The sequence below is a fragment of the Coniosporium apollinis genome, assembly GCF_000281105.1.
Source record: "Coniosporium apollinis CBS 100218 chromosome Unknown supercont1.7, whole genome shotgun sequence".
NCBI classification, from domain to species: Eukaryota; Fungi; Ascomycota; class Dothideomycetes; genus Coniosporium; species Coniosporium apollinis.
Genome location: NW_006913269.1, coordinates 580865 through 605807, shown reverse-complemented (window position 1 = coordinate 605807; position 24943 = coordinate 580865). Strand labels below are relative to the sequence as shown.

Sequence of the window (24943 nt, the reverse complement as noted above, 5' to 3'; positions counted from 1 at the left end):
GTGGACTGCCATTTGGACAGAAGTTTTGTGATTTTTTGGTATGCTATAGCCGATCGCTCCATGCCCTCTCATCCGGTGAAGCTCCAGGAGTTGGACACTACTAGATCCTCCTCGTTACCTCGTAGAACATGTGACTCGGACCTTTTATGACTGATCTATAATGCAATCACCAACTCCGACGCCATGATCTTGCTCGAGTCAATGCGCATCTCAGAAGCGTCAAATCCTCATACAGCGCGCCGTGGCCGCGCTCACTCTTCACGCTGTCTGTTATCACCCCTGCCGCCCCTTCCTCTTCCACCACGTCTCGAATCGCCGCCGCCTCGCTGGGGTTGCTCGCCACCTTTGGCCGACTCACCTAGAGCATCGCCAGTGCCCATTGTGAGCGCTGCGGTCGCTAACCGGTTGGAGAGGTCGATCTGCGTGCGGATGGTATTGGCAAGATAAGAAACTGCTAGAACGTCTTGGATGTGGTTGTTGCTATACAGTGTTAGTCCCTCGTCTTTCGCTCACACCTGGGAGGACTCACAAATCGCGCTCGATATTCGCCGGATCCACCTTGGGCGCCAAGCTGAGCGCATTCATCAGAAACTGGCCCAGCGCGCTGCTCGGCTGCGCCTCCTCATCCAGCACATTGTTGACGTAGTTGCTGACCCTCTCCAACATCTCGAGAACCTGCTCTATCGCCCTCTCCAAGCTCTCGATGTCCGTTAAGATAGGCTGCGTCCTGTCCTCCCTGTCCTTCGCTCCCGCAATCATCTCCAACCCACTCTTCTCCGCCTCCCCGTACTTGATCTCATGCGGCACAGGAATGAACAAACAGCTATCCGCCGCCCTCTCCGGCGTCGTCCCAATCGGCGCCGAAATATACGTCCTAGCCTCGATATCCTGCCCAGGCGCCGTCGACACCGTCAAATGCACAGCGGGATGCGGGAACGTGCCGTCCCCCTGCTGGCCGTAGAAATTCTGAATGAGCGCCGAGAACGTGTTCAGCTCGCTGCTCGTCGCGTACCAGCCCACAAGCACCTCCTTCGGGTTCGCGCGGTGGTGCAGCCGCAGCATCTCCTTCTGGTAGTCCATGTCTACCTCCACTTGCTCGGCGGTTTCGGTGTGCGGCACCGCGTAGCAGTTGCGGATCTCGACTTCGGTGCCATCTTCGCTGCGGATGCCGAGGAGGGTCCCGATCACGCGTTCTTGGTCTGCGTTGCGCCGCAGGGAGTGGTCGAGGATGCTGAAGAGGGCTTGCGGCTGGACTGTTACGGAGAGGGGCGCTGTGGAGGGCTGGGTGGTGATTTGGGCGGGGCCGAGGGGGCGGGCGAGGTGGAGGAAGGAGTCGGCGGAGGCCATGCCGGGCAGATATGGCGCGGGCCTACAAGTGTACTTGAAAGGTTCGGCTGTGTATATCCTGTTTGCGATGCGGAGTTGTTGATATGGCTTGGTGTCACTCGAGCAATCCTCCGCTGTGTGGAAAATTCGCCTAACTTATGACTGGCTTATCGATAAGGAATTTTCTGGATGGATTTCATGCAGACATGCTCCAACACCTGTAAGTTTACTTCGACATCCGACATCGACAAGCGGAGGGAGAGAAGGACGTTTTACAATATCGCCATCTATACGTTCTCATGGTAGCAGCACGGGGTAGAGGGGAGGGGAGAGGAGCCCGTGGAGGGCGCAGCAGAGGAGGGTTTCGTGGAGGATCTCGTGGGGGTTCTCGAGGAGGATCCCGAGGCGGGTTTCGAGGAGGCAAACGAGAAAACTTCAGAACGAGCCGGATTGAGGACCCGGTAGATGAAGCGTCCGTTGTGTCAGAACCTGAAGAGCCGGATGTAGATGATGTAGAAGATGCGCCGAGTGATCTCTCAAGCGACGAGGAAGAGGCGCAAGTGGACAACCCTAGGCCGTACAATGCGCTGCTCCAGTCACTTCAACAACCGTCCCACCGGGATCAACCAAGGCGGAAAAGGCGAAAACTCAGCCATGACGCAGAGAACGGGGGGGATCCGCGGGGGCAGTCACCTGTGGCAGCCACTGTGGATGTAGATGGCGAGCTTGAACAAGTCGCAGCGGACGACGCTGATGAAGATGCTGAAGACCCGGGCACTGCTGAGGTGGAAGAGATGGTAGATGATGAGGAGGACGCCTCGGACCCGTTTGAGTCCCACTTTGCCAATCCGGACGAGAATGAGTTATCCAAGAACCTGAAGACCATCGCGGCAAATGGGTGGGACACGCGGAAGACTCAGCTGGAGAATTTGGGGACAGCATCCGTCAGTTACCCGCAAGGGTGCCTTTCGAAGTCCACGACCAAGCGCTCGTTACGTTCACCGAGGCAGCTCAAGTTGAAGAAGAGGTTAATTGAGCCAGCTCAGAAAGTAATCCCGGAGTTTACGGCCCTGGAGGGAGCTATAGCGCCGATTATCTTCGAATATCAAGATCTCTTGTTTGGCGCTCGCAGTGTGAGCAACGCAGGAAACCTCCGCAGGTTGGTATGCCTACATGCCCTGAATCACATCTTCAAGACCCGCGATCGAATCATCAAAAACAATGCTCGCCTGGCTAGGGATCAGGACAAGGACAACCTTGAGCTACGAGATCAGGGGTTCACAAGGCCAAAAGTGCTGATGCTATTGGAGACTCGGCAGTCCTGTGTCCGAGCCGTCGATACCATCATGAGTTTATGCGAGCCGGAGCAACAGGAGAACAAGAAGCGGTTTCAAGACTACTACGTGCAGACCGAGGACAAGTTCTCCGAGGATCGGCCTGCAGATTTTCGAGAGCTTTTCGAAGGCAATGATGATAACGAGTTCAGACTCGGGATGAAATTCACCAGGAAAACCGTCAAATACTTCTCGCAGTTCTACAACTCTGACATCGTGTTCGCCAGTCCACTTGGCTTACGGCGCGCGATTGAGTCAGGAGACCCCAAAAAACAAGACAGCGATTTCCTCAGCTCCATCGAGGTGGTGATTGTGGACCAGGCAGACGCTATGCTGATGCAGAACTGGGAGCATGTGGAGTTCGTCTTTGAGCATCTGAACCTCCAACCGAAGGACCCTCACGGTTGCGATTTCAGCCGCGTACGGAGCTGGTACCTGGACGGCAACGCCAAATACTTGCGACAGACACTCGTCTTCTCCGCGTACCTCACACCCGAACTGAACAGACTACATTCAGGACACATGCAAAACCTCGCCGGCAAAATAAAACACCAACCCTCGTACGATGGCGCGATGCTCGACATCGGTCTCCAGCTCAAGCAGACCTTCTCGCGCTACGACTCGCCCTCACCAGCCAGCGACCCGGACGCACGCTTCAAATACTTCACCACAGCCGTCGTACCATCACTATCACGCTACCCGAAGCCCGCGGATGACGGCCAAGGCATCCTCGTCTTCATCCCCTCGTACCTCGACTTCGTCCGCATCAGGAACTACTTCGCCACCTCCACCGCCACGCAGAACATCTCTTTCGGCGCCATCTCGGAGTACACGGAGCAGCCGGATGCCCGTCGTGCGCGGTCGCACTTCCTCACTGGTCGCCATTCTGTGCTGCTTTATACGGGCAGAGCGCACCATTTCCGCAGATACTTCATCCGCGGCGTGAAGAGGGTTGTTATGTACGGCCTTCCGGAGAACCCGATCTTCTATCAGGAGCTTGTGGGCGGGTATCTGGGTGCGACGATCACCGAGGGCAAGATCGACCCTTCGGAGGCGGTTGTGAGGGTGCTGTTCTCGAAGTGGGATGGGCTCAGGCTGGAGAGGGTTGTGGGGACTAAGCGTGTGGGTGGTATGTTGAGGGAGAAGAGTGGGGACACGTTTGATTTTGTATGAGCATTGTAAGAAAGTAACACAATACTGAGCAAAGAACTACAGCCATTCTCGCGCTTTGATAGTCCCCGCAAAGGCGAGGAAGAAAATCATCTACAACCTGCCCACATATATGGAGGGCCGAGAGAAGCTCTGTTTCAGTCAAAACGTTGCAAGCTCAAAGCGGCCTAAGCTCAAGGTATCTACATCGTACGACCGCGGATCATAAGCTACTTAAGACCGTGCTTTCTGGACGTCCATCGCCAATCATTCATACCATCCCCGCCTCTGCCTTCTCAAAGCCCGCTTTATAGACCAGCCCGGCTGATCTTTCTATTCCCCATCGTGCCTTGATCGTCTCTGCAAATCCCAGCACCCCGAAGTCATCAATCATAACCCGTACCCCCTCTCAATCTCCTGAATACTCCTCGTCCTTTCCAGCTCCCTCAACTCCGCCCTCGCCTTCGCCTCCGCCTCCAGCACCTCCCTCTTCCTCGTCGCATCCTCGCCCACGCTCTTCACCCCCTTCATGCGCTGCCTTGCCTCGTACATGGTCCGGCCCTTGAGGATGCGCTCGACGATCTCCCCCGCGTTCACGTGCGCGTACTCGTGCGAGGGGATCTCCACGAAGATGCCGAGCTCTTTCGCCGCGGTGTAGGGATCGTAGGTCAGCGGCATGAAGGCGGTCGGGCCGTGGTAGACGGCGTGGGGTGGGCCGTAGGGGAGGGCGGCGAGGAAGGACTTCGTGGGGGTGAAGGGGGCGCTGAAGATGAGGGCGTGGACGTACTGGGAGAGGGGCGTTGTGAGTTTAGCCTGTTGGGGATTGGGGGAAAGGGAGGGCATGGTGGCGTACCTTGCATTGCAGCACGCAGAGCCCGCGCTCGAAGATGTTCATGATCGGGTAGTTTATGCCTTTCCAGTGGTTTATGACTTCGTCGTCGTGCACGCCTGCGATGAGGTAGTAGGGAGGGTAGTCTTCGCCGGCCTCTTCGATCCGCCGTTGTCGAGCCTCGTCGGTGTACCAGTCTAGCTGTTTGGCAAGCGCCTCCTCGTCTTCGCTTACACGGCGTAGAAACTCAATGTGGCCCGAGGAGAAGAGATCGAAGCCTCCGTCAACATAGATGATGCGCTGATGCTTGCGCGGAGGCTTGCCGTCGACCATCTTTGTGAGCTCACCCGCTTGCTCACGCGAGGAATGGTGGTTTCGGTGTGAGCGGGAGCTGCGACGTCGTTCGTTCTTCGGTGCTGAACCCCCTGCTGGCGGTGGATGGGAAGGTCTCCTCTCTTTGGCTTCTCTCGACGCATGCCACGACCAGACTTCGGAGCCAGGGTGGTGGCCAGTCTCATCGCTCGCATAGTCCCTGATCCTCTGCAGCATCTCCTCGCCACTCCGCTTGCGCTCTTCCTCACTGCCGTGACCCCCCTCGCCTGCCAGCACCTTGTCCAGATCTCGTATAAAGTGGCCTTTTGTACACAGCAGCATTCGCCCAACCAAGTCTGTCGTGCTGATCCCGGGCGTCCGCTTCACGACCTTGAATCTCCCCGCGGCTTTGACATACCGGTAGCAATCCTCCCCGGAGCTGTCGGAAGTGATGTCGTCACCGTGTACGACGTACTGACACCCGTAATGGCTTATCCACGGCAAACTCGTCACATACGGCGCACACGGTATGCTCTGCGTCGCCCACCTGCAGGCGTCTACCGCGGCGACCCGCTCCTTCAGCGTCATGACAGTCGGCCCCTTGTTCTCCATAATGGCCTCGTCCGAGTGCACGCCCACGAGCAGGACGTCTCCCAGCCGTCGGGCTTGCAGCATGGCGCCGGCGTGGCCGTGGTGGGTGAAGTCGAAGCAGCCATCTATCCAGATGCGGGACGGGGAGATGGGGACGTCTTCTTGGGGGTCGGCGGGCCATTGGCCGGGTTTGGGGGTGGATTCGCGCTGTGAACTGGCGTTAGCACTGCCTGTAGCTGCTTGCAATGTGCTGCTCTGCGGAAGCTTGCCTTTGAGCTTCCCATGACTGCGGTTGTGGATGTTGAAGGCTCTGCTGGCAACGGACAGTTGCACGGGCTTGGAGTTGCACAGTTCGCCGGTCTCAGATTATATGGAGAGTTATGATATGGCTCAGGATGTATGTTTCTCCACCTGGGTAGTACTGGTAGTACTGGTAGTACTGGTAGTACTGGTAGTACCTTGTGTATGAATGACGAGGGTAGAGAGCAGCCAAGCACTTCTGACGGGCTGTCACCCACTAGACACCCGGACGTGCCAGATGACTGCTTGGCGCGCAAGATCGCCGGGGGGGAGGGCGGCCCGAGGGGTAAGGCGGGGTCAAGGCGGGGGGTAAACCAAGTCGCGGGAGAGGGGCGGGACGGGGCGGGATAGGGCGGAATGGGATCGGATTGGCGGAGCGACGGGAGTTCCTGACTCGGCGTTGCACGTGTTTGACATGTCGTGCAGCTCAGCCGCATGCGATGCGCATAACGTTGGAAGTAAAGAAGGGGGGTTGCTCCCGAGAAAATTGATGGATGTAGTCCATAGCACTCTTGGTAGCAACTTCGTAGCAGCTTCGTAGCATCCTCTGTCGCATCCGCCATGGACGACTTGATAGCCAACTCCCTTTTCATGCAGCAGCGTAAGTGTGGTTTGGCGCCAAGAGAGATGGACGCCAGCCAGCTAACCCGAAACCCTTGAACAGGCCCGGCGGCGGCGCTACAAGTAGGAACCTGTCAAGGGGTCCACACGACGCCGGAGTCGGGGAAGTGGAAACGACGCGGCAGCGTTGCGCTACTTGCATCTTCTCCCCCTTCGGCCGTGCATGCCCCCCAGGAACAAGGTCGCGGAGGGAAGAACGCATCGGACCCGCCACAGACGCCCCACAGCATGCCCCGGCCCTCTAGCAGCAGCGGAGGCCTCTTTGGCAGGAAAAGCACAATCTTTGGCCGTCGACAGAAGGCTGACACAGACGCGCAAACGACAACGACAACGACAGCGACAGCGACAGCAACAACGACGGCTTCACCCCCGGATCAGTCAGAAACCAGCACCACCTCCTCACACCGCCGCCGCACCGCTTCCTCTCGCCACTCAATATCTTCCTCCGTCACAGACATTGGGGCAAGCTTACGAAGATCCACATCCTTGCGCTCCTCGTCCAACGCTTCCTCCCTGAAGCTCACATCGCCCTCCACCACAACCCTGGCGACGATATCCTACTCCCCCGAAAAGGGCGCCACCGCCGCCAATGCCTCAAAGCCAACCCTTTCCGTGTCGACATTCACAAGAAGACAGAGGTCGTCGGACAATGTCCAGAAGGAGGCCAGTCTCTTCTCCAAGTCCCCTCTATCGGCGTCGGATCCGAAGGCCACAGTCGGCATGACAGCCGTGCCATTGAGACACGCCCACCAGTCCGGACGGCTGCCAGGAACAGCACAGTCGAACATCAGCTTTACCCAGAGCAATGGCAGTCTGGGTCCACCAGCGCCAGTCCTTCCCTCCGCAAACTCACCCAACCCTTACGCTGTCTTCCAGCACATCCACGACACGGCGTCGAAGCGCATCGCGACACTAGACTACCTCCGCAAAGTGTTCGTCCTGCCATCCATCCCATCCTCCCCTCCATCCCACTTACCCCCACTAACCCCCTCCCCATGCAGACACGAAGGCCACACGTACTACCTCAACACCCTCCACCTCCCCCCCTCAACCCTACACACCCTCCCCACATACACGCCCCGCAAGCTCGCCAAGCGCGCAACCCACTACCTGCACCTCGGCTTCTCGCTCCCGACCGTGCTCGACCTAAACTCCGCCTCGGCAACCGAGTACCTCCGCGCGCTAAACGCGCTGCTACTCGAATACGAAACCTACCAAAGCATCCACGGCGCCGACGGACAAGCCAGCTCGCTCTCGCGCGGAAAAGTCGCCGGCATGTTCAAGCGCGCGACGCACGCCGCCGCCTCCACGAAGGCACGGCGGACGAGCTCGGCGGCGGATGCTTTCCATCCCCAGGGCAGCAGCGGGGAGGCGGCGGATGCGAGCAGGCCGTCGACTGGTAGCCTAGGCGGGCCCGGCGCGGGCCCGGCATCCACGACGGCGTCGTTCGCGTCCGCGCTGCCGAGCGGAGAGGACGAGCTGCTGCCGGGCGAGGAGTACAGCTTCCTGCTGACGCCGAGCCTGCCGTTCGAGCCGGACTTCTTCGAGACGTTCGCCACGCTGTGCGATGTCTTGATTGATTGCTACACGCGTATCCTGCAGCTGCTGCCCACGCCTGAGGCGCTGGCCGAGGAGGGGAGGAGGGCTGGCGGTGGTGGTGGCGGGATTGCTGGCGGAGGCGGAGGTGCCGTGGGCGATTTGTTCGCGAAGGCGGATGCGAGGATTAGGAAGACGATCGTTGCGGGGATTGTGAGGGAGTTTGAGGGCGCGAGTAGGGAGGGGATTAGGGTTGAGGTGGCGAGTGTGGGGAAGGTGGTGCTTGGGGGACTCGTTTGAGGGATCGGATGCCGAGGGTTGGACATGTGAAGCCGTATATTTTGAAGATTTAGCGACGGAGTTTGGAGTGCTGGGTTTGCTCCACTTGAGAGACGGGCCATAGGGATCACGACGATGTCGGGTGATTGCAGGGGAGTTGGATATGTAGACCTCGCCACCACAGCCGGCGTTTTCAGGCACAAAGACAAGTAAGAAGAAACGCGTGCAGATCTTTACGTTTCTAGTAAACCATGACAGCCGCTCCGAACGGCAACCGGCTTCGCGACCCAACACAGCGCTACCTCCACAACCCCAGCCTTACGTACAATCCTTCTTCGCATACGTAAAGTCGTCAATCTGGAAAGCCGCACACCTCTCATCCCCATACTCGTCCACAAAGAGCGACGGTCCAAAGCTCACGCTCACGAGGTCCTTCCACTTGCTGCTATTCGTGAACTCGACCTTGGTCATCACGAACGGCACCGAGCTATCCAAAGCCGGGTACACGAGCTCCTGGGAAATCTTGTTGCCGTTCTTGCGCGTGCCGGTTACCGTGGTGCGGCAGGCGCCCTGCGGGTAGCCCGCGTTGCACGCAATGTAGGTGCTGAGCAGGTCGAAGTTGTCGCCCGGCTTCGCGACGGCGATGCTGCGCGGTGCGGCGCCGCAGTCGTAGGAGATGGCGACGTTGGGGGAGGAGGAGGGGTTGATGCCGCCGTCGTAGGCGTCCTGTGTGGCCGTTAGATTGTCTGGTTTGGCGCGAGAAAGTAGATATACGTCGCATGAAGGCGGCTTGGTAGGCGAGACGGTGGAGAAGAGCGACTTACGACGTAGAAGTTGGTGTACTTCAGTCCGAGGTAGTTGTTGCCGATAGGGGTTGAGTCATCGGGGCTCTCGGTGAAGGGGAGGTCGTCGTACTTTGCGACATAGGTTCGCTCCTTGCCGCGCTGTTTGCATTCTCCGGCTTTCTTGTCGTCGTCGTCTGAGGGGATGGCGGAGGCGGAGGTGAGCGCTGAGAGCACGAGGCAAGAGAGGGACAGGAATTTCAACATCTTGAAGTGCTGCTGGAAAAACGAGAGTGTGTTGATACGATGCTGAGAATGAATGAGATTGATGATCTATAGAAGAAAAACGTCCGACTTTTATGGCACTCTGCAACTGCCGGATTGACCTGCCATTGTGTGAGCAGGCCTTGACTGGGCTTGACGCAGCTGCGATGGTCTGAAGCTATTGTCATAGTCTTCTGATCAGCGTTCTTCTAGAAGGCCTGGATGCCCTTGTAAAGCATTGGTCCGTCGTACGGCAAAAGTCTCTTTGTTTCCAGGCTTCTGCAGACTCGTAGCTCGTACTCGTGTAGGCTAGCCTGTGTTGCAGAAGTCTGGACAAGCTATTGTCTGGCGTCGCTGTGCTACAAGCCAAATATAAAACCCCAGCCTGTGGTTGACCCGCCTCCGGGTCTGGAGGGAGATGGTCGCATGTCAAGATCGAGCTAGCGAATGCCGAGGCCTGTTAGCCCGCTGCAAGACAGAAAAGCACGGGCCAAGAGAGCTTTCTTGGAGGAATCAAGACTTCGGTTGGCAGCAGATCGGCGGCAGACAAGCAAGCAGGAACGGAGGACCGGCATCTTCTATATCCAATCAAGAGTTTCAGGGAATCGACTTCGATCGCGCTTGTGTACCTGGACAAAGAAGCATCGCTTGCACAAACTCGCGTTGTGACGTCCCTAGGCGACTCTCGATGGCGGGGTCCGCTTAATGTTCGATGCTCGCATGGTTGAGTACTGAATTACGGCGAAAGTGACATCGCCACAAGCGGCGTTAGCAGGCCGTGCTTCAGTATTGCGTCAAGGCCCTACGCATCGTTGTGTCTCGGGACGACTCCTAGATAAATCTGCTACCAGTATATTCGTATGGCTTCGAGCAAAGACCTTGAAGAAGACCCGAAAGATAGAAGCTTGGAACCAAACGCAAATTTCATTCAAACCGAGATGGGTATAGCGCTGACAAATGTGCGGAAAATTACGAGACCATGTAACACAAACCAACAGCACGGAAGACCAAAGACTCAAATACCCGGACTACAACCAGCTTCACTTCAAGCCAGTGTAGAACTGTATCATCGATGCGATCTGCGCGTGCCCGTTGGCGCGAGCAAGCTCCGCTGCGGTGCCAGAGTTACCATCCCACGATGCAGTGCATATTGTGCGGTCCGCACCTGCGTCGAGAAGAAGCTTGACACAAGCACGATGTCCGCGGCTCGCGGCGCAGTGGAGCGGAGTGGTGGCGGAGTCTGCCAGCAGATCTTTCTCGGCATCGCCATCCAACAAGGCTTCCAGTGCGTCCCTGTGGCCTTTGTGCGCGGCCCAGTGGAGGGCAGACAAGCCCTGGTTCTGGACATCGCTGTGTCGCGCTCCTTCATGCAGGAGCACAGAAATGACGGATTTTTGGCCGGTCGTTGCCGCGTAATGCAGCGGAGTATTGCCTTCTCCGTCTCGGCAGTGGATATCCGCGCCGTGTTCTGCGAGCAGCTTGCATAGCTTGTCTTGACCAGACACAGCAGCGTGATGCAACGGTAGCAGGTCTGTTGATGAGCGGATGTCTGGGTCGGCACCCCTGTCGAGAAAGAGCTCGGTTAACGCAGAGTCCCCTTTCGAGATCGCGCACCATAGCGGCGTGTTTCCATCTCGACCGCTCAGTCGGTCGATGTCGGCGCCGTGTGTAAGGAGCGCGTCTACGACTTCCGCATGGCCTTTCCATGTCGCAAGATGTAGGGCCGTGTCTCCCTTCCCCTCTTCCGCATCTACCAGCGCCCCGTTATCAACCAGTAGGCGCACACATTCCGCGCGATTGTGGAGGGCTGTCTGATGGAGGGCGTTGCGTTGAAGTCGGCCGGACTGAGCGTTTGGATCTACGCCCTCTTGCAGGAGGTGCTTTATTTTCCGTAAATCGTTCTGCTCGATCGCAGAATGCAGATCATTGACCAATGTTCCTGACTGTTGCGCTTCCCGTGTCTCTTCATCGAAGCAATTGCTTCTCTCGCTAGCCGGAGTTATGGCTTCAGTCTTGGCAGATGTAGTTGATAAGGACCCCGGAAGTGGTTGGGTCGGCGGGCTGTACGCAGGTAGCTCATCGTTGCTCGGCGGCTCTTCAATTAGTGTCTTGAGCTCGTGGCCGGATATTCGAATCTCTATGCGTTGTTGAGACTGGTCTGTCAAGGGGCCAGATGCTGAGATACTACCGAACAGGTTAGCTGTGAGTATAGCTGGGGCTTTGGGCGTGGGTACAGTTTGAGGCTGAGCGTCAAAGACTTTGCGGTGGCCAAGGTCTCATGGACCGAAGACAAGACGCTTGCAAATTGGCTTAAACTGACAGACTCGTGAGCTGCGGCGTCCTCAGTGCGTTGCGCCCCCTCATGCTGCTTCAGCTGCTGAACATGAAGTTCAAACGAGCTGCAGGCGGATGCAAAGCCAACGGTGGCAGTCTTCAAGCCTGCCGCAACGTCCAAATCGAGCTCCAATGGGTCGTTCAGAGCGCGTAAAGCCCCTTCCAAATCTCGTGAGCCGTCGATGCAGAGCTCTATCTGTCGCTCAAGAACAGACCTCACATCGCGGAACCAGTTCTCATCGCATGGGATGGAGTAAAGATCACCCAAGATACGATAGAACGACCTCAAGTAATGCGATATGACTGAGATGCTGTCTTTGCGATCAACCGTGGCTCTCCGAGGCGAGTTAAGACTTGATCCATGGAGATGCGGGCCAGACAGCTGTCTGCTCTGTTCGCCGGAAGGTCGCTGAGTGTGCTTGTGGGTGCCGTGTTCTACTGGCGTAGCGGATCCAGTCTTCCAAGCAGACCTCAGAGCCAGGAAGGAGACGCTCAGGCATGCGATTGCGAAGAGTGTAGACGGTTGGGTAAGCCTTGTTATGAGCGACGGTTGAGCTGACAGGTCCATCTTGCAGTGGTGAGCTGCGCGGGCAGCAAGGCCTCCCGAACCAGGCGCATACAGAGATGTGCACTCTCAACTGCTCGTATATAACGAGCGGATGTCGCGGGCACGTACGACCAGACTGGTGCAGGTCGTTGTCGACCTTTTTTTAGGTTAGAGCAAAACAGAGGCGTTCTGCCGCCAAGTCGCGGAACCCCAGTCTTCGGGACAATTCTCCGGATATCCTTGCGAAGCCCTATGCCCTGATCTTGACCTCGCGCGTTCCATACCTAATGGAGCGAGGCGGAGATGTTCAGATCTGGGCATTCTTGTGGGAACTCCTTGGGTAGAGAGAGACGAGGCATGGATCACACATCGGAAGTAAGTACTGAAGCGCACCTAATTGCTTTCACGTTATGGATAGGCGTACACTCGAGCTGTCCATCACGCTGTAAACGGATCCTTGAATATGTGGGAAATCCAACGCCTCTGCCCTCTTCTACCTCTATAAGCCTACATGTCCATTACATCACCACCTCACACTTATGACCCTTTGGCGCGACCAGGAAATAGTTCTCGAGCTCCATCATACCATCAGTCATTGCTGACGAGAGTCGAGCGGTAGGACATTCACGGAAGAAGGTAGCCGCAGCGAGAGCCATCTCCATCTTAGCAAGATGCATGCCGATGCATACTGGAAGTGTAACGGTTAGTATATTTAAGAACATGAGCAACAGTCGACTTACTCCTTGAGCCTGCACCGAATGGCAGGAGAGCATCTGTCATCTCCTTTGTGGGACTCTCCCACCTCTCCGGGTTGAATCTACGATATCGTTAATTCGGTAGCGCGGTCGAAGAGTCCTAGAAAGCTTACTCCAACGGTTGTGCGAATACGCTCGGATCTCGATGCAGGGTGTATGCCTGCGTCGTCACGACCGTCCCTTCAGGAAAGAAGTAGCCACCCAACTCCCTCCCGCCCTTTGGAACAGTTCGTGGGAGGCCCCCAGGAACAGCGCCATAGAGTCTCAGCGCCTCATCAGTAACCATGCTCAGGTATCGTAGTTTCCTTGCGTCTTGGCTGCTGAAGTCGGGGCGCAATGTCTTGACTTCCTCAACAAGCTTTTGTTGGACCTCTGGATGTTTCAGGACAGCCCAAACCAGATACGTTAGGGTGATGGCTGTGGTATCTGTCCCTGCGATGATCATGCTCTTTGCTTCGCGGATTTTCTCGAAGTCGGACAAGCTGTTGGCCGAGACGCCATTGTCGGCGAACACTTTGGAAAAGATGGTCATGTCGTTCTCTTGGACCTTGCCGCGCTGGAGAGAACTGCGGCCGTACTCGATGAGGCGCTGGCGGGAGCCAAGGAAGTGCTGCAGAGCGGGAATGGGCAGGTAGCATATCGTTTTCATGATCACGGACAGCTCTTCTGTGAGCATGTCACGGATGGCAGCGTGCTCGAGGTCGTGGAGGTAGGGAGATTTCTGCAAAGGTGTCAGCACCACGTTTTGAAAGCGCGGCCTGCAGATTGTCTGCAAAGCGGGTCAAACACACTTCACCAGCCTCAAGGGTTTTGAAGCTTCTGCCAAAAGCCAGCTCGCTGATCACGTCGGTTGCCATGAAGGTGAACCATGCCAGGACATCTGCTCCGCCGGTCTGGGCCTTTTCTTTGATATTCTGCACGGCAAGTTTCACCCTTCCTTCCACAAGGGGCTCCCAGAACTCCAGTAGAGCCCTTTCGGAGAAGGCATTTGAGAACTGCTTTCGACGCTGACTGTGTTCTTTCGAATCCGCAATCGAAAACATGGACTGCACCCCATCAGTCTCGCCTGTGAACCTCGCGTACCATAGAGATTTGCCATAGTTGCCGCCAACCTTGTGGATGGCACGCGTGGAGGGCAGGTCCACGATTGAGAACTCCTCGGGGCTGATGCGGACGCAAGTGCCATACTTGTGATGGAGTCCATCCACGAAGAACACTCGGCGGCCTTGGAGAGTTGCAAGCTTCAAGGGGAGATTGCTGAATCGACAGACCAAGGGGCCGGGAATTTTGCTCAGGGGACCTGTGAAAGCCTTACGAGCGAGGCGGATGACATGGTAGGTAAACCAGACCGCGGATAGAAAAAGCGTCAGGTGGAAGTAGCGGATTTGAGCCATTGCTGTGAGCGTTGTCGAGTCGAGGGATCACGGGCAGAGCGAGTAACACAGGAGGAAACCATGGCGACGTCTAGTTATCTGTTGCTTCTGAAAGGCTTCTGAATCCGGAATCAGCTTGTGTCGCTTATATGGGGATCCGAAGGCCGAACCAATTTAAATAGAAACAGACGGGCGGTAGCGTGGATGGGAGCCGCTGGCGGCCGGCAGACACTGCGGATCTTGTCGCCATTGCTCAGTGCAAGAAAAAATCGAGGAAGCATGCATCCGTTTGACATGCGTTTTAGGTGGGACGCCGGTGTCGTGTGACATCCACGATAACACGAAGACCGACCGACATGTCAAGAAGCACCTCTTCGGAGGCTCTACACAGTTCTTTGCTCGGCTGCAAATGCTCTAATTGCCAAGATTAGAACTAACCTTCTGAAGTGCCAATGAAGTCATGCGAGAGCAAAAGCCTCAAAGCGAACAAGCGACCACAACAAGCGACATCTAGTCTGGCAAAAAAAAGCTTGATCGTCGCGCCGCGCCTGCCGCCCGTCCAGCTCCGCGCCAATCCCCGAGAGCGAGCCAGGGTGCTGAAAGTCCGTATCCCGGTAAGATCCTAGTTCTGCAAGCGTGGATCACCCCGGACAACTAACATTAGGAGGAGCTTGTTCCGACCTTCTTTGCCATCCCGGCTGCCCTATCGACAGATGCTTGCCCGGCGACGAGCGCTATACCGGAAATGGAGCTGAGAACCGAAAGCGGATCTGGCTTGCATACTGGAATGCACCTACTTTTTCAGACCAGTACTCCAGTTTGGTTTCATGCCTCACATCCTGTCGTGCTTGCTGATACAAGATTTTCACCACCTCTCTGTACCCGATAGGTAGGCTGCAGATGGCGTTCAGGTATGTCTTTAGGCCGATAGATCGAGATCTGAATGTTCAACAGCGCGCCCACCGCATCTTCGCAGCGTTCTCAGTCAATAAGTGCTTGAAGGATTTCGTATAATATAGGAAACGCACCATACAGACTGCCCGTTAGACGCGCCCAGATGGTGTGCTCGGAAACCCTAGGATTGCGTATGCACACAATACTGCGAGGCTAGTGAAGCCATCAGAAGCTGCTGAGTTCGGATCCGCCTGCCGTGGTCGAGCATGTAAAGCGCTGCTCCGGCCTGTGTTCACTGCTGCCGCTCTTTGTATTTCTATACCATGCCTGTTACCAGTGTATTCGTCGTTAAACTCGCTGGAGAGACCTACAAAAGCAACATCGTGCTCATCATATCCGGCGCCTGCGAATTTTGGGCTTTCCAAGACGATTCAAATTAGCGAAACGTCGACTATGCCCCTACTGCACAAGCACATGCCAGAGATTGTCACCAGCCAAGTCCGAACGGTGGAAGCTGCTTGGCCTATCCTCGACGGAGACCGGACTACAACACGTTCCAAGTTCTCTGCTCGTTTGAAGCGGATCCACACGGCGGACATCCGTGTCTCTATGCCCAAAACGAAGCTTTTTGACTGAACGCCAGCGCTATGGATACTGGCGGAGATTCTGGCATCAACATCGTGCATGAAAACCAAGTGCATATCCGAAAAGTGACCACCTGCTGCCACTCCATGCCTCCAACTAGGTCAACTTATCCTTAGAAGCTGGAAGTAGACAGGCAGTCTGAAGTAATCTCTGAGATCAGTGATTGGCACTAGTCCGACTGCCTCTTACAGCACTCATGTCGGGACTGCCGAAGTCGGCTACCAGATCTACCCCGTATGGATGCTTAACATCGGGGGTGGATACAGGTCGAAGCCTTACGAGCACCGAACAGTCAAATCAGCGCTCTCTGCTCTGCACATAGTTCAATGTATTATCCACAAGCTTTCAACATTATCTAGTCCTTATCGAACGAGCCTCTGGGAAGGGCTCTCGGATTTTATGGACGAAACCGCTACACGAATATTATTGATTGTGCGGACCAGCATCCAGTTTATTTATGATTTAACAACGAGCGCTTGTACCAACCTCCAGACGATCGTCGGTATAGCAAAAGAATACAAATATATCGGCTTGAACAGCCATTAGTATGCGACTACTGGTAGAGTGATCCTCGCGACCAATCTGGCATTAACCTTCAACATCGTCTCGAGCATGGGCCCGTCATCCCCACTTGCCAGCAGTTGTCTTGTCGAGTTTACAGGCAACATCTTATAGTAGCAGATCGAGGTCCACGGCTGGTTCGAAACTTTGCTGGGGGCCATCAACTCGCCGTGGAGTGGACAGCTAATAACGCCGACTTGGGTCCGTATGGCTAAATCGTGGTCCCTGACAGGCTTCCTCGAACCCTGTAGAAAAACCAAATGTCGAATTGTCTTCGCAATGAAGGTCCGTAATGTTGACGGCTACCAAGCGTTCTCTTTCCTCAGAGTCATTATCATCTTGTGTGTTGGCCTCTCCATCATTTTCGTCTCAATATTCCTAGAGTGTGCGGCCAGTGTTCCGAATTGTGCGATCCCAAATCGTATGATATCGTTTAAACGGAGTCGTGCGATTGTCAACCGGATCTTCGAGTCGCCCGCTAGCCCTTTCTAGAGCTTCTGCGCTAGATTTGGAACTTCCGAACTATAAGATCATAAGCCTTGGCATGATGGGGGACCGGATGCCTTGGAAGCTCTTCCGTCATCGCTTACTCACTACCATTGGTTTCTTACCATTGATACTTGGTCGCTCGGCTGCGTGTTCTCGATGGCAGCCACATGGGTGGTTCTTGGTTATCAGGGCATCACCCAGTTCAGCAAGGTGCGAGAAGATGCAATCAAGAGGATAATTGAAGACCGAACACACGTTGTGGTTGCACCGTTGGGCCCACCGCTTCCGCCAGGTGACTACTTCCATGACGGAAAAGACGTCCTTGATGATGTACGAAATTGGCACACCTTGATGCGCAGCTCCGTACGTCGAATCGATGCAATCACCTCTCACGTCCTTAATATGGTTGATGCAAGAATGTTCATCAGCGATGGCGATGAAAGAGCTACTGCTGGACAAATCTGGCACGAATTGAAGGCAATCCTACCATCATGCGACGCAGTTACCATGCCCCTTGCCACCGAAAACATAAGGGACAGATTGATTGACATGGACAAAAAGTTACCTTCGACGACTGCCGGATCAAGACCAGGACCGGGAGTGATTCCCGACGATCGTAAAGCCCGGGAAGAAGTACTTCTAAAAGCCCAGGCTCCTCTGATGAAGACCTCTCATCGATGAGAAGTGTTTGGCGGCCAGTGGAAAGACTCGTCATCATACCGAGCTACGAAAGCCACCATCCCTCAAGTTGTATTAGAGAACATAGCTGAGGACGACCCAAGTAGTGATCAACCATCAATCCAGGACAATGATGATCGAAGCTCGTTTTATTCGGCTCAATCGTAAGCATCCGCTCAACAGAGGGGCTCTAGTTTCGGTCAACGAAGTATGGGACCTCCAGTGTGTACTCATCTCTTGGCTGAATCGGAGCCGGAAGTACCCCAGACGTACGGTTCATCTATGATGTCACTCTCGAATCGCGGCGGGCAAGCGGTCACGCCAAAGAGGAAGCCCAAAGAGAATGTCGTTCAGGCATATGAATCCATTCGTCGACACAAACCACTCAGGGGAGTAGAGAAGGATTCTCTGCCGAGTCATTATTTCAGAGACAAGAACGGGGACAGTGTGAGCCAGCCCGCTCACTGATCCAACTACCCAATAAATATCCGCAAATCAAGATTAACAGTTTCCTCTCTCTTCGCAGAAGTCTCTCGTCGACAACGCAGACAGCATGAACAAGTTCTGGGACGAGGCGACATTCCTACTCGAGGTTCTCTTCTTAAAGCTTATTGGTCAGGACAAAGATGGGATAGATCTCAGCTTCACTGAAAGCAAAGTTGCCGTTTCCTGCACGAAGCGCGAGTCGAACCTCAGGAAAGCTATGGAAAGAGCAAGGCCGAAGTACCAGCAGAGTGTTCTTGAGACGGACATGCACGCAGCACTCAAAGGAATCTTCGACCAGTATTCCTTCGACGAGCCGAAGCCAAGAAAAAGGGAAAGCGGATTAAAGATCTCACACTCATTGTGCTCACAGATGGAATCTGGACTGGCATGAGAGATCCAGATCAAGTGAGAAGAGAAGTCATCGGGTTCCGCCAAAGACTTGAAAGGCAAAGGATAGTCATAAAAGGACGGCCAGTAAGCATTGAGTTCGTCCAGTTCGGGGACGACGAAATCGCCGTAGGGAGACTCAGGCACCTGGACAACGATGTGGTTCTTTACGGCATTGAGTATGTTACTCTCTTCCCTGATCAGTGGCTGAAGACAACTGACCCGATCAAACAGGGACATGATCGATCACGAAATATTCGCGGTCCAGGGTGACATCCACAAGGTGCTTCTAGGAAGCTTCGTTGAATCGTACGATCGCCTGGACGAAACCGAAGAGCAAGACAGAGACAGTCTTGTGAGCAGGAGGACTTGGCCGCCGTTCCAGCAGCCTCAGATCGGAAGCATGAGTGAGTCTCCGGGTCACCAGGATCCACGCGAGAGCTTTGGTGTCTATCCAAGATCCGCGGGCAGAAGGGATTCCGAGGCAACTGTCATGCCTCCGCGTGGACAAAATGCTGAGCGGAATTCATGGTGGGACAGATCTCACCGCTGATGATCTGGTCCTCTTACAGTCGAACGCCGTGCAGGCCCACACCTTGCGGCTCATCAGTGGCTATCAGACGGCTTGGCCAGGTGTTGGGACAGTGGTTACTTATTCATCGCCTCCGTGAGGAAGATGCATCAAGGACCACATCAAGGATCATCATCGCTACTGCCACCACAGCCAGCTACAGACGGTCGATAAACCACACGATTGGCTTCACAACTCCACACCCACAGAGGCGCCATCATCCAGCGCGAAGCCGCCGACGCATGGAAGGCCTGAGCGATTACAAACACTGCACTGGACCGCCGACGTAACCCGCTTGCGGACGCACCGCAGGTCGAGCCAGCGACAAAACTGCAATGCTCGAGGCCGGAACACCAGAACACGGCCCTTTCAGCCATGTCACGGCATGTGGTTTTCGACGAAGGTGTTTTGGTTTACGAAACCGGCGCGCTGCTTGTTGGGTATGGTAGGATTCCTGCGTGGAAGATGTTGTCGGGGAAGGAGGTTCAGCGGTGTGGCAGCGGATCAGTGGTCCTTTCTAAGGATATCTGGGCCGCACGCATAACGAGGAACCACCTGAGGAGAGGATACTGTGGGATGAAGTAGCTCGAGCCCAATTGATTGTGACATTGTCTCAACTTCCTCGGCCTGTTTTCGCTAGTCGCTCACAGGCTGTAATGTGTAACATTAATGCAACGAAGAGATGACACGCAGTAGGATGCGGCCTCAGATCACTTCAAGTACATGCCTCGTTCGCTGAAGGTTCCGTCAAACGTCGTTAGTCCGGAAACGTGAGCTTGCTCGATCTTACGTCTCTCTCATTTAACTACTCTGCTACAGTAGAAACCCCCTGCCCTCCCGCGCAGCCCAAAAAGTCCCGTCTACCCGCCCCAAGGCACCCCAGACAGGCCATCGCATCGCACCGCCCCACCGATAGAGAATGATACGAACAGAAACACAAAACGAGCGCCTGCCCCAGATGCGAATCTAGCGATACAGGAAGCCGCCACGCCGCGCCGCGCCGCGCCGCGCCTCGGCCCACAGACAGAACACAGAGACAGACAGATACAAGAAACAAGTCAAAGCAAAAAGACATCTTGCGCAACGCCCCCCGCTAATTTTTGGCCCCGAACAGAGGAGACAGTAATGAGTCGATTGATTAATTACCCGTTGCCCAAAGAGACACGACACAAGCCCGAGAACGCCAAGAATGCAAAGTGATCAAGCTGCACCGTCGTGGAAAAGGTGGGGAAGGGTGACAGATGGGGATGGTTGGTAATGGCTGCGGCGATTATCCTGCTGTTAGACGCACAGGTCAGTGATGACACTTGATTTGCTGCGTTCTCCGATGGCAACGTTCCTCGTGCAGCAACGACCGAGCCTGGAATAACACCTGACGAGAATTCAAAACTCACCACAGCACAACACCTTCATGATCTTCTTGAACGCCGACTCCTTCTGCTCAGGTTGTGCTTGTTGCGCCCTCGGCGCCGCCTGCACGTTTCCCGTCGGTGGCGAGGTTCCCTGCTGCGTCTGCAGCCCCCCCGGCGGCGTAAGGTTCTGCCTGCTATTCTGGAACTGCGCCGCCGTGCTCCCCTCTGGAGGTCCCAGATCCGCCGTACTCCGCCTCTTCGCCATGTCTGGATGGTACGGCACCTGGTCTCTGCGGGTACCCGGTTGGCGGGCATTGACGCCCGGCGCGCCGCGCGTGGCGCCTGGTTTGGGGAGCTCGGCATCCAGGCGGCCCGGAGGGACGGGGGTTTTGGAGATGCGGGCGTTCTGGCCGTGCAGTTCGCGGTTTGAGGAATTGGGCACTGCGTTCGGGTGGTGTAGGTGTGCGGCTGAGGGGTGCGCTTTCATGGCCTCCCAGCCCTTGCCGTTGTTCAGCTTCATCCAGTCGTACTCGCCGTCCTCGACCTCGCCGGTGGATTTGAGGGCTTGAGTGAAGAGTTCGCGGAGGTAGTCGTAGTCAGGTTGATCTTCGAAGCCGAGATTGCGCACGTAGGAGAGGTATTTATTGAACTCTTCGGGGTAGCCGTCGCAGAGGTCTTTGATGGCTGTCGTCTGTTTCTTCTCGCCAATCTTCTCGTATTTTTGCTTGTTGGTTGCCGCCTTCAGGCCTTGCCAGGGTAGTCCGCCTCGTAGAAAGTACATGAACACGTGCCCTAGTGCCTCCAGATCATCTCGCCGTGACTGCTCTCGGCCCAAGTGTGTATTGATGCTCATGTAACGCGCCGTCCCCGAAAGTGATTTTCGCTCCCGATAAGGTATGTGTTGCTTTGTTTTTGGATCGCGATACTGTTTCGCCATGCCGAAGTCGACTACATGGATGACATTTGCGGATTTCGAGCCCGGTCGGCCAATGAGGAAGTTGTCTGGTTTGATGTCTCGGTAGATAAGGTTCTTTTCGTGTATCGTCTGGACGCGGGAAAGCTGGTATAGTGTAAGTTGCACGTTCGGATGGCACAAGGCTGAGGGTAAAATACCATTTGTTTCGCAACCATGACCACTGTTTTGATGGAGAACCGGCGATTGCAATGATCGAAGAGGTCTTCCAAGCTCGGTCCCAGCAGATCGATAACCAAAATGTTATGTAGGCCTTCTTGGCCGAAGTAATAGACATTGGGAATACCAGCTGTTGGACGTTAGCGACGTATCGCAGCTGCATGACGAAGAACAAGGAGCCATGCTGAACGAATGCGGCGGCCATTGCTCTAGCCTGTCGAGCTCGGCATGCTGAAGAGCGGCGCCTTTGCAGCCGGGCTCGAAGTTATAGCCGTAGTAGAGTCTCGATCCAGTATACCCTGCCTTCGACGCGTATAAGCCGACTAGTAAGAAAACACTACTACTTACGGCATCCCACGAGTATCTTGTAGGTCCTATACTCGTCTCTCAGCTGCGGAGCATCGCTCTTGCGCGGTTCCTACAAGTCTCTCAGTATTGCCTTACCAGCCGGCTTTGTAGGGCTCAATGGCGCGACAACGTACGAATTTGATGGCGACCTGCTGGTTGTTGAGGAGGTTTGTGCCCTCGAAGATGACACCAAAGGAGCCCTCGCCGATCTTCTTACCCACGCGGTAGTGGACGCCGACGACGTTGGACGACGACGAGGCCATGGTTGTTTGCGTCCTCGGCGGTCGGGGCGGGCGACGGCTGTGGCAAGTCCCGAGTGTGCGCTGAGGCGAGTTCACGATCAGCGGCACGTATGTCTTCAAGGCGGGTAGAGTGGATGCAGGAGCGGGAGATGGTCGTCGCAGCCGTGTTGAGGCAGAGGAGGGCTGGTCGTGCCAAGTAGGGGCCGCCGGAGAACAAGACGACGCTACCGCCGCTTGGAGGGATCCCTCGCCTAACCACCAACGAGCGGCGCGGCGATTGAAATAAGCAATAACAGCCAGACGGCGCCGAAGCTGTCGAGGACGTCTGGAAAGGGCGGGCGCTCGAGTCGTTGGTGGTAGGGAAAGAGGCGCTCCTGTGGTTTGATGTCTGGTGCGAAGACGCGAAACCGTTGGAAACTCCGGGCAGGCCAGGCGAGAGGCTGTGGAACAGGTCCTGGCGTCTGTAAAATGAGTTGCGGCAGGCAATCCGCCATTAACGAACGAGAGAAGCCCTAGAAGGCCGATGGATGTTTGTTCTGGCGAATTAACAGCTTCAACCTATGAGCACCGTTCGATATAGAGCGGCGTGCTGACTAGGTAACCAGAGGAGCTACACGATGGATATATACGTCACGTGACATTAACCCAGCTATCGTCACGAAGAATCGATGCCGTAGCGCTCGGAACTGTTGAGCATCGTCGTGCTCGATGAAGAATTCACAGAACGCCGACGCTATGCTGTACACAACCTGCTGGCATCCCGCCATGTACCATACGCTCAAACCGCCCCGGAGAACTGCCCTCGAGTCGACTAACAGTTCACTTCCTCGGTCTCTTGTTGCTCTTGTTACTAGCCGAGCTCATCACGCTCGCGGAACGCTTATGACCTGCCTGCCCAGCACCAGAAGACGGTGGTCGTATGGCACCGCTGCTCGCCTCCTCCATCTTGACATCCTCATCTCCATCAGCATCCGCCTCTCCATTCGCGCCCCCAGCGGTAGCAGCAGCGCCATCCGCCCCTTCCTCCCCTTCTCCCGGATCTACCGCCTCACTCTGCTCCTCCCCCGCCTGCAGTGCCTGCCCCCCCGGACCCCCTTCCAGTGCCTTCTGCGTCTCCTCTGCAATTCTCAGCTCCGCCTCCTCTTTCTCAAGCACCTTCCGCACATCCAACAGCTTCACGATCGTGCCAACCAACCGCTCTAGCGCATCGCACGCCCGCTCCGTCGGCAAGGGCAACAGCTCTGGGACCTTCAGCTCCGCAAGCGCGGCCGCGATCTTCTGCGTCTGGATTGTCGATTTCGCCTGCCGGATCTTGAGCAGCTTGTCGAGCCTGAAGGTGACGCCAGATGTGAGACGCTCGTGAGTGGAGTACCCGAACCGCGCCGCTTGCCGCGGGGAGAGCTGTTTAGCGGGACCATTGGTAGGCGTCGCAGCCGCAGCTTGCGGGGCAGAGCCTTTCTTCTGCTGGGCCGAGCCTGCCGCGACACTGATAGAATCGCGATGGCCGGGTCCGCCTCCGGAGACGGGCGTTTGAGCGCCATTCGGCGTCCCAATCATGTCGCCCATATTCAGCGACAGCCGGCCACGCTTCTTGGCCCTATCCGCAGTAATGAGTTGGGTAAAGAGAAGCTGTAGCCCAGGACTCGTCGAGTATTGCGCGACGCTTGTATTGCCAGAGGTCTGCGGTCCTTCCAACCTTTGCCTGATCTCCTGCCGCTCTGTCTCGAGCTTCTTGTAGTTGAGGGCTATGCGCTGCAGTTCGGCGAGCAGGAATTCTTCTTCCTTGATCTCGTCGGCACTGCGCCGGAGGAGGCTTTCGGCATATTTCTTGCGTGTTGTCTCGTGCGCGGCGGAGAACTTGGAAAGGGTTTCGTGGAGACTGAACTCGGAAGGGTTCATGCGGGAGACGGGTGTTTGGAGAGTCATGCAGATGGCGGAGAGTTGGTAGTAGCGCTGCTTCAGGTCCTCCATGGAGCGGCGTTTGAGGGTCTTCGGCGGTGTTGCGGCGGCGTCTGGAGGTTCTGCTTCTTGAGAGGGTTCGGAAGGTTGGAAGTCGTAACGATCCGCGATGACGGGCCACCGCTGGTAGTATGCCTTGACTTGTTGGCACAGATAGTCCGTCTCTTCTTTTGACCAGTCATCGTTGCGAAGATGCGCCTCGTATTGCTCGTCGGTGTATTGTGGGGTTTCTATCTGGACGTTGTATTTGGCGAACGCAGAATCCTCTTCCACCTCGGGTTCAGTGCTCGCAAAATTCTCTTTGGTGTCTTCAGACCCCTCGAGAGGCTTGTGCGATACCTTAGCCTTCTTCCAGTGTCGCAAGACCAGTCCGTCTGACCGTGCGGAGTTAACGAAAGGTGTCCATGCCCTGCGGACTACCCGTCAGCATTGTGCGCGCTCCGTATGATGTATCGGTATAGATACCATCGTTGCACTGGCTTCTTGTCGATCAATTTCTTGCCCCGATATGCTTTGCTCTCGTCCTGGATCACCACCGGTGCTTGATCGCGATCGCCATGTAGGTCGGCCAGTTCTCGAGCAATGCCACCTGCGCGAAGCAATTAATAACATGCGCCTTGTCTCACCCCACAGTGTTCACCAACCCTTCCGTCTCTGCTGCGTCTTCTGGACCGTCTTTTGTCGTTGAGGCGGAGGAACGGGCTTCAGTGCCGCATCTAAGCCTAGGATGTCGTCCACGTCGCGTCTTGAGGCCATGATGACAGGCAACGCTGCGAGGCGCAATGGGTCGTGGACGTACGATGATCGAGAGGAGGCTTATCGGGTGTTGTCGCGAGAATGGTCGATATCGAGACTTCAATCTCACAA

General features: G+C 55.8%; 10 protein-coding genes across 10 annotated transcripts; 3 read left to right on the top strand and 7 right to left on the bottom strand.

Annotated features, from left to right (window-relative positions):
- Nucleotides 1-251: 251 nt before the first annotated feature.
- W97_02108 (eukaryotic translation initiation factor 3 subunit F) lies at nt 252-1347 on the bottom strand (the record flags this gene model as incomplete). The annotated part of the gene is made up of 2 exons (XM_007780010.1): nt 252-480; nt 530-1347. The coding sequence occupies 2 exons, from the start codon at nt 1345-1347 to the stop codon at nt 252-254; spliced, it is 1047 nt and encodes a 348-aa protein (XP_007778200.1).
- A 278-nt stretch (nt 1348-1625) lies between these two features.
- W97_02107 (uncharacterized protein) lies at nt 1626-3833 on the top strand (the record flags this gene model as incomplete). The annotated part of the gene is made up of 1 exon (XM_007780009.1): nt 1626-3833. The coding sequence occupies one exon, from the start codon at nt 1626-1628 to the stop codon at nt 3831-3833; it is 2208 nt and encodes a 735-aa protein (XP_007778199.1).
- A 366-nt stretch (nt 3834-4199) lies between these two features.
- On the bottom strand, nt 4200-5625 carry W97_02106 (uncharacterized protein; the record flags this gene model as incomplete). The annotated part of the gene is made up of 2 exons (XM_007780008.1): nt 4200-4595; nt 4663-5625. 2 exons carry the CDS (start codon nt 5623-5625, stop codon nt 4200-4202), a joined length of 1359 nt encoding a protein of 452 aa, XP_007778198.1.
- A 777-nt stretch (nt 5626-6402) lies between these two features.
- Nucleotides 6403-8298, top strand: W97_02105 (uncharacterized protein; the record flags this gene model as incomplete). The annotated part of the gene is made up of 3 exons (XM_007780007.1): nt 6403-6442; nt 6506-7394; nt 7464-8298. The coding sequence occupies 3 exons, from the start codon at nt 6403-6405 to the stop codon at nt 8296-8298; spliced, it is 1764 nt and encodes a 587-aa protein (XP_007778197.1).
- A 297-nt stretch (nt 8299-8595) lies between these two features.
- On the bottom strand, nt 8596-9326 carry W97_02104 (uncharacterized protein; the record flags this gene model as incomplete). Its single annotated transcript, XM_007780006.1, has 2 exons — nt 8596-9003; nt 9102-9326. 2 exons carry the CDS (start codon nt 9324-9326, stop codon nt 8596-8598), a joined length of 633 nt encoding a protein of 210 aa, XP_007778196.1.
- Nucleotides 9327-10363: 1037 nt separating this feature from the next.
- W97_02103 (uncharacterized protein) lies at nt 10364-11687 on the bottom strand (the record flags this gene model as incomplete). Its single annotated transcript, XM_007780005.1, has 2 exons — nt 10364-11507; nt 11644-11687. 2 exons carry the CDS (start codon nt 11685-11687, stop codon nt 10364-10366), a joined length of 1188 nt encoding a protein of 395 aa, XP_007778195.1.
- Nucleotides 11688-12722: 1035 nt separating this feature from the next.
- Nucleotides 12723-14353, bottom strand: W97_02102 (uncharacterized protein; the record flags this gene model as incomplete). Its single annotated transcript, XM_007780004.1, has 4 exons — nt 12723-12892; nt 12945-13021; nt 13073-13680; nt 13751-14353. 4 exons carry the CDS (start codon nt 14351-14353, stop codon nt 12723-12725), a joined length of 1458 nt encoding a protein of 485 aa, XP_007778194.1.
- A 3799-nt stretch (nt 14354-18152) lies between these two features.
- W97_02101 (uncharacterized protein) lies at nt 18153-19025 on the top strand (the record flags this gene model as incomplete). The annotated part of the gene is made up of 3 exons (XM_007780003.1): nt 18153-18382; nt 18538-18651; nt 18707-19025. 3 exons carry the CDS (start codon nt 18153-18155, stop codon nt 19023-19025), a joined length of 663 nt encoding a protein of 220 aa, XP_007778193.1.
- Nucleotides 19026-20426: 1401 nt separating this feature from the next.
- W97_02100 (CK1/CK1/CK1-G protein kinase) lies at nt 20427-22138 on the bottom strand (the record flags this gene model as incomplete). Its single annotated transcript, XM_007780002.1, has 4 exons — nt 20427-21455; nt 21509-21657; nt 21876-21945; nt 22010-22138. The coding sequence occupies 4 exons, from the start codon at nt 22136-22138 to the stop codon at nt 20427-20429; spliced, it is 1377 nt and encodes a 458-aa protein (XP_007778192.1).
- Nucleotides 22139-22936: 798 nt separating this feature from the next.
- Nucleotides 22937-24832, bottom strand: W97_02099 (uncharacterized protein; the record flags this gene model as incomplete). Its single annotated transcript, XM_007780001.1, has 3 exons — nt 22937-24485; nt 24542-24665; nt 24721-24832. The coding sequence occupies 3 exons, from the start codon at nt 24830-24832 to the stop codon at nt 22937-22939; spliced, it is 1785 nt and encodes a 594-aa protein (XP_007778191.1).
- Between the last annotated feature and the right edge of the window lie 111 nt (nt 24833-24943).